Source organism: Nyctereutes procyonoides, unplaced genomic scaffold, assembly GCF_905146905.1.
Source record: "Nyctereutes procyonoides isolate TBG_1078 unplaced genomic scaffold, NYPRO_anot_genome, whole genome shotgun sequence".
NCBI classification, from domain to species: domain Eukaryota; kingdom Metazoa; phylum Chordata; class Mammalia; order Carnivora; family Canidae; genus Nyctereutes; species Nyctereutes procyonoides.
The window spans coordinates 66,434,387-66,441,940 of record NW_026575046.1 but is presented as its reverse complement, the minus strand read 5'-3'; the positions used below and the strand labels follow the sequence as shown (position 1 = coordinate 66,441,940).

The following is a 7,554-nucleotide window of genomic DNA, read 5'->3' as shown; positions in this document are numbered from 1 at the left end:
CTGGCTGGATTCATTTGCTTATTTGGGGGCAGGTGGGAGATCCCAGGTGGGGCGGTGGCCGCTGGTGGGAGAGCGCCCCCTCGTGGTGAAATGGTTGTGTGCGGCCACGGATATTAGGGCGCCTTCACAGGGGTGTCACCAGGGGCGGTGGGCATACCTGCTTGGAGGAGGGCTTTAGTTCCCCAGGGCATGGGCCCTGCCTTGTGTTTTCTTCCCTCTTCGCCATCTGCTTCTGCATATACCTTAGTGATGGATTGAGCCCTCCTGGGTGGTCTCTAGCCAGCTGGGCACTGGCTTCAAGCCTGCATCTGGTGTGGGAGCCAATGGAACCCTCCAAATCTCTCTGCACATGAAACTTCTGGGCATCTTGTTCCATTCCAAGTAAGAAGTCTTTCCAAAGGTCCCGGAGGCTGTCACTCAGGTAACCCAGCTTTTCAACCCATTTGTGGACTTTGCCAGAACCAAGGGATGCCATCTCTGCTAGTTTTCTGCTACATGACTCGAGTTTCCTGAGCACCTACTTGCTTTGGGGTTAATGCTAGAGGATGAAGCCAGGATATGCTTGGTTAGGAGGCCTGATCCCCCCATCCAAGAATTGGTGTTTGGATGCTTATTCCTGCTACTTACAGCCTTGAACCCTCTTGCCTCCTCTTTGGGTTCTTGGTAGCAATGAGTCACCTGTAGCCAGACCCAGCAATGGCAGAAGTATTGACAGAGGCCTGACTTGACAGCCACAACTACAGCTGGGGTGAGCAAAAGTCAGCTGTTTGAGAGCCTTCTCTTGAGTTGGAGTCTTTTTATTATGTTTTTTTTTTTAAAGATTTTATTTATTTGACAGAGTGCAGCTATGAGCACAAGCAGGGGGATGGCAGGCAAAGGGAGAGGGAGAAGCAGGGAGCCCAATGCAGGACTCGATCCCAGGACCCCAGGATCATGATCTGAGCTGTAAGCAGATGCTTAACCGACTAAGCCACCCAGGTGCCTCCCAGTTGGAGTCTTAATTGCCATCCTTTTCCTTGGGCTTTTTTTTTTTTTTTTTCACAATCTCCCCATAACATCTTCTCTATAGCTTCAGTTATTTGCATGAATTGTAGAACAAACATTTCTGAAAAAGTATTGCTTGTGTCTTTGGCCCACAGAAAAGTCCTTCATAGAACTGTAGCATCCTCTAGGTTGGTGTCTCTCAACTCCTGATCCAGGGTAAGCAGAGGCAGGAAGGTGACCTAACACGTGCTCCATAATTGCATGTCTGGTGGCTTCTGTCCCCTAATCTGCAGTCATCAGATCCAAGCTCACTTAGGAAAAGTGAAGTCAGAAGTGGAGCAGTGGGAGGGAGATCACCATCCGAATCTCCCTGGTTTTGATAGTACGTTTTCTGAGAACCTGCCGTTGACATAGGTGTTGTTAATCCTTAGATCCTGCTGGTACCTCTTACCAACCATATGCTTGTTTCTCAGACACCAACCTCTGCCTCTTTTCTGGCCCTTGTTGTAGGACCAACTCATCCAGGGTGACTGGGTTGTGATGTTGCTAAATGTCTGCTTCAAGAGATCCTGGCATTTGCAAGTCAGCTTAGAATGCAGGCAGCTTCAGGTTAGGGGATCATAGATGAGAAGCCATCGGGAGAAGGGCTTCCCCAAATCTTGCGTAATGGCATATGCAGAATGCCACCCATGTGGCGTGCACTGGAGAGAGAGGAGACTGTGCTCTCTGCCCCCCACTCCTCCCAGTTACAGCATATTAGTGGTAACAGTCTATCCGGGAGGTGGAGTCGTCTATCCTAGGTTGGAGGACTGATCTGTAGGAATCTGCTCTTTAACTGCTAGGATGGTAAATAATCTGTCACCTCCTAAGCTAGGATTTTTGTCCTCTCCCTTACACAGTAAGGGCAAGCAAACCTGAAGACTCTGGCTAAGTCTCTAAAAAACCGTAAGAAACTATCAGGATTAGAAGTCTCCCCATGGGATGTTGTGGACCAAGAAGGGCATAATGCAACCTCAGACCGCCACACTTTTATTCAGTCCTTTACTTTTATTCATGGCGCCCTTCAGCCATCCCTGCCTCAAGAATCCCATTCTGATCTTTAAGGCACAAGTCATTGAAGCCTCCAGACACCCCTGTCAATCGCCTCATGTTCCTTTAGCTCATTTCTTACCCTTGCCTCTAGCATCGACATCATTCATCCTGCCTAGTGTGGTTAACCGCGTCCTGCATAATTCCCTACATGATCATGAACTCCATGAAGACAGGGTAGTCAGGTCCCACTTTCCCCTCCAGTGCCTCAAACAGTGCCTTCCATGGAGTAAGGGCTTTAAATGCCTGTTGACTCCAATTTGGACTGACCTGTGGAAAAGAAGGTTCTAGAGCCCAAGGCCAAGTGACAGTTTTATTTGAGGCATAAAAGCACAGGTGTTTCTGTCACACACAAAGGGGTTGACTTTAGGTTCTGGTTTCTAAGATAAGACAGTGTGCATCTCAGACACTGCTTCCTGGGAAATGTGTTAGAAAGGGAGCAGGACATGGCCTGGCAAGGAGACCGTTACTGTGCCGGGAAAATGGTGCTGAGCGAGCGTGTGACAAAGCGCCGGGGATGAAGAGGGGTGTGGGGAAGAAAGGTCGGTGCTGGTGCTGGCATCTCCTTCCACAGCAGGGTCCACTTGGCAGTTCTAGCTGCAGCGACATCTCAGGGCTCCCGATTCCCTCCCTGGGTTCCCAGTTCAGTCACCCCCTTCACCTGAAGCATTCAGAGAGGAAGGCAGGGGCCTAGGTCATGGACACCGCTACTTGTTCGATGAAGCTGGCCAGGTTTATGTCCCGTTCTGAAAGGCCGGCACACTCGTGGGTGCTCAGGGTGATGTGGACCTGGAATCAAACCAGAGATACGGGCCCTGGCACCCCTCTCTCCCCTGGGGGCTCCTCCCAAGAGTCACTAGCAGCAGTGCAAACCCTCCCGTCTTGGCACGCAGTGGCTGTTGAATGGCCACGCTCATTCGCCCGCAGTCAATCCTGTCTGCTTGTCGAGCGTGGTTCCTACTTTTTGATTCTTAGCTCAGGTTCCTACTTCTTCATTCCCCCGCACCTCCAGGAGGATCTAACCCATTGGGAGCTATCAGCAGGGACCGTGGCCCCTCCCCACAGCCTTGCCTTCTGTGGGCTCCGCCTTCTTAACGTCTACTTATTGTCTACCCCGCCCGCAAATCCTCTGAGTGTTTCCACGTGCAATTCTTTAATTTGTAGTGAGCCTGACTGTTTGGCAGGGGTGTTCCTGATGATTCTAGAAAAGAGCCCAAAGGACCAGGAGGGGCAGACAGGCAAACTTTGGTTGGGAGGCCCTGAGGGAAGCCCAAGGAAGGGCCCTCAGAACTCAGGGCACGCACCGCTCACCTTGTTGTACACGTTAAACCATTCAGGATGGTGGTCCAGTTTCTCAGCCTGCAGGGCCACCCTCGTCATGAAGCCAAAAGCCTGCGGTGGTGAAGTGAGACGCAGGTTAGCACTCTGAGAGGGAGGCCGGTGGTGCAGAGCCTAGGTGCGGGAGCCGGACTGGCTCCCCACAAGACCCTTCCAGCTTCAGTCACCCCCTAGCACCCCATGGCTGGTTCTGCACTGCAGTTCAAGGTGGCCCTTCAGTAGGAGGAATGTCTTGTTCTAGGATCCTGCCTTACGGTGGAAACACCGCAGAGATGTTGAGTCTTGGCCAGTTTTTGGTTATCTGCTAAAATGTACCTCTGTATCCTACTTGACCCATCTCCTCTGAGGATCGTTTCTAAGAGTTCCAGGTATATGGAGAACCCAGGTCCCAGCTCCCCAGTCCCCAGGGGTGACACTCCAAGTCAACCTGACTAGGGTAGTGTCTGAGGGTCTTGGGTAGCAGGGCTTTGAGGGAGAGAACCCTGTCCGCCCCAGTCTCAGACACTGTCCCATCCGCTGACATACCCGATTGAAGTCTTTGAAATGGAACTGCTTGAAGATGGCGTCTCGGCCTTCCACCTCGTTCCACCCCACAGCCCTCAGGTTTGGCAGCAGCTGGTCCCTCTCCTCAGCACTTAGCCTGTGCGCTTTGCCAGCCTAGGAGAGGCAACAGAGGCCCACGGGCATTCTTTCTACAGGACCCAGAGGAGGGCCCTGGTCACGAGGGGCATTCAGGCAACCTCTGCGGGTGCTCTGGGGGGGGCACAGCCTAAAGCAACCACAGGGAGTTGTTGACGGTGGCACCCGGCCCTGGAGGTGGGGCCCTGGCTCACATACTGATAGGTTCTTAGGTTTTGACACTTTGCTCAGAGGTCAGAAAATCCTAAGGTGTGATGTAAGTCACTGGGGCTCAGCAACCCCCCAACCCCTGCCCCCAAAGCCCGACAGAGCCCCGCCCCATAGGTTTCTTACGATAATGAGAGTAAAAGCAAAACCAAGCCCAGATGCAAATGTGTTACTACCCAACTTTTCAGAAAGAGTACCCACAACTGTCTAAGCCTCCTTTTCCTGCTGTGGACTGTATCCAGTTCACCCCCACGGCCACCCTGCTACTCAAGGAATCTAGGCCTGGAAAGGGAAAAAGAGCACGGTTCCCCCATACAAACGCACACGCACATCCCCCTCAGCCCGTGAGCACAGGCATCATTCTCAAAGTGGGTCTGAGTCTGCATCCCGGGCCCCCCAGGGAAAGGAGCCAGCACTGACCACACCTTCCAGCTGATTCTTGGCCACACCACCTCTGACACTCCCTGGAACTACCTCCCAGTGGGTGTTCATCATGCCCCCATGCAGCCTCAGTACTAGCTGCCAGGCCTAGGGGTTCCAGATCCCCACCTTCTCTTCTACTCCATCAGCCTGGGGAGCCTGAGCCAGAGCTCAGACCCAAAGTGGAAGTTAACCTGGCTGAGGGCGACTGGCAAACCTAGTGCCTCAGCCTGTTGACCTACTGTGTGTGCAAAGTGCCCTCGAGGCAGCCCAAACCTGCAGGGTATGGGCCAAGAGTGGAACCCTCAGGCACAGAAGGAGGCAAAGGCCGGTTCTGTTCCTGGGGGGGTGGGGGGGGTGGATCCAGACCTAGGCACTGCATCAGGGATCCCAGCACTGAAACTGCTGAAACAGAAACTCCAGAGAGCTGAGGGAAAGTGAGCCACTAAGTGGGGTGGAGGATGGGAGGGAGGTTAATTTAGCTTCACAAGCAGCCCTGGGGGGAGTTGGCAGGGCTGGTTCAGGCCCCAGATCTGCCATTCTCCAGCGAGGTGGCCCTGGGGCACTCACCTCCCTGGGCTCCAGAGCCAGAAGGGACCCAGAACTTCCACTTTCAGATCAGCAAGAGGAGCCAAGGGGACACTTCAGTAAATTCCCCTGTTACTAAGGGGGTGCCATCTGCATCCGTTAAAGGAGACTCCCTGGGGCCGGCTGGCTTGATAGGCCTTGCAGGCCTGGGGTCCAACTGGAAAGCATTGCAGCCTCCTCTAAGTCAATCTTTCCCTCCCTCCTGAAAACACTTGTTTTCTCCTGACTGATCTGGCTTGAGCTTGGCTCTGTGAGATCTGCATCCTGTGCCCAACCCCTGCTCCATTCCAGAGCTGGCTCTTTCTCAGTGGCTGATAAGCCTGGTCAGTGTATCCAGGCAACCTGATAAATGATGTCAGCCCAGGCATCAGAACCCACTGCTTATTAGTTCCCTGGCCCAGAAAGAAGTAGGTGGGTACCGGTGAGCTCCTAGGAGGCACCCCTTGCCCTTGAGAGTCCTCCAGGATCCCCCAAGTTTCACAGCCTGGGGCTGACGTGCCCAGCCCCTCTGAGAGCTGGAATCCCAGCGGGGGAAGGGGCAGTGTTTGCTTAGTAAATCACAGGTCAGGCCTGGCCCGGGCCATCTGGGGGAGTGTGCACTCGCTCGGGTTACTGATTACCCACCCTGCCCTGCATCTTTGGGGCCTCTGCACACCACACAACCAGCCTCTCTCCCCACCTCCTGTCCCTCCAAGCCACAGCTTTCCAAGTGCCTTCTCAGCTGTCACCGCAGTCCTGACTGCTCCTGAGGCTTGGGGACCAGAGACAGGCTGTTTAGAAGAGCCGTCCTGGGTCTAGAGGCTCCCCTCCTCCCCTGCCAGGGCTCCCCTTCACCTCTCCGAGGGTAAGGGTGTTGAAGCAGGGCCCGAGCAGAGGGCCAGGGCCCTCCTGGGGGAGACCCAGCCTGCAGGAGCGCTGACCCCGTGTAATCAGGGCCCCCTGGCTGGGCACAGGCCTCAAGCGAGGCACAGGGGCAGGCTCTGAGGCCCTGGAGCAGCGCCGGGCGCACGGAGCGCGGGCCCGGAGCGCGGGCCCGGTGGGCAGAGGAGCGCAGAACCGACCACCCCGCTACTCACACTCAGACACACAGACGCCCCCCTCCCCTCAACGTGCAAGAGAACCGCCTCGGCGGTTAGGGGGGTGGGGGTGTGTGTCTCCGGGCGCACCAGCTGCCTCTCCACCCCCACCCAAAACCACGCCCCGCGTGCAGCGGCGGGGCGCCCCGGGACGCGGGCGGGAGCAGGGCCAGGCCCGGGCTGCGGCTCGCTGTCACCCGGCCGCGCCACCGCCGCTCTCCCGGGCTCAGCTCGCGCTGGGCCGCCGCCGGGGGCGCGGGGGGCAGCGGGGCGGGGAAACGGCTCCCGGAGCCCGGGGGCGGGCGAGGGGCTCGCAGGGACGCGCCCCCGCGGTCCGGCCCCGCGATCCGGCCCCGCGATCCGGCCCGCGGCCCGCCCTTCCTCCCCCGGACCCCGCGCGCCCCGACCCCTCACCATGGCGGGCGCGGCGCAGGGGCGGACCGGGCGCAGGTGCGGACGCGGCCGAGCGGCAGGTGGCGGCGGGCGGGCGCGGGGGGCCGGGGCGGGGCCGCGAGGAGGGCGGGGCCGCGAGGAGGCGGGGCCGCGAGGAGGGCGGGGCCGCGAGGAGGCGGGGCCGCGAGGAGGCGGGGCCGCGAGGAGGGCGGGGCCGCGAGGAGGGCGGGGCCGCGAGGAGGCGGGGCCGGCCGCGGGGGCGGGGCGGGCCGCGGGGGCGGGGCGGGCCGCGGGGGGCGGGGCCGCGGGGGGCGGGGCCGCGGGGGGCGGGGCCGCGGGGGGCGGGGCCGCGGGGGGCGGGGCCGCGGGGGGCGGGGCCGCGGGGGGCGGGGCCGCGGGGGGCGGGGCCGCGGGGGGCGGGGCCGCGGGGGGCGGGGCCGCGGGGGGCGGGGCCGCGGGGGGCGGGGCCGCGGGGGGCGGGGCCGCGGGGGGCGGGGCCGCGGGGGGCGGGGCCGCGGGGGGCGGGGCCGCGGGGGGCGGGGCCGCGGGGGGCGGGGCGGGGCCGGCCGCGAGGTCCCGCCCACCGGCAATCGCTAACTCGGCCTCTGCCCCTTCCAGCACTTTCTTCCAGGCTCGGTTTCCCGGGAGCTCGGGGCCGGACTTGTGCGTCTGCGCTGCGCTCTGCCGCTCACGGGGCCGTTTCCCCCGGACGCGACATTCCCTCTTTCTTTTTTAAAAGCAGCAGGTTCACGTAGTGGCCTAAGGTGTACAGTTTGATGCCTCTGGCAGTTGTGAGCTCTCGCGCACGCACCGCTGCGAT

General features: G+C 59.2%; 1 protein-coding gene across 2 annotated transcripts; it reads right to left on the bottom strand.

Annotated features, from left to right (window-relative positions):
- Window positions 1-2,372: 2,372 nt before the first annotated feature.
- Window positions 2,373-6,853, bottom strand: PCBD1 (pterin-4 alpha-carbinolamine dehydratase 1). 2 transcript variants are annotated; one of them, XM_055325384.1, is made up of 4 exons: window positions 6,756-6,853; window positions 3,937-4,068; window positions 3,385-3,465; window positions 2,373-2,862 (listed from the first exon to the last, which is right to left on the bottom strand). In XM_055325384.1, exons 1-4 carry the CDS (start codon window positions 6,756-6,758, stop codon window positions 2,764-2,766), a joined length of 315 nt encoding a protein of 104 aa, XP_055181359.1. In that variant the 5' UTR covers window positions 6,759-6,853; the 3' UTR covers window positions 2,373-2,763. The 2 variants fall into 2 exon arrangements, with proteins under 2 accessions (XP_055181359.1, XP_055181360.1); XM_055325385.1 differs by having other exon boundaries at window positions 2,373-2,734.
- Between the last annotated feature and the right edge of the window lie 701 nt (window positions 6,854-7,554).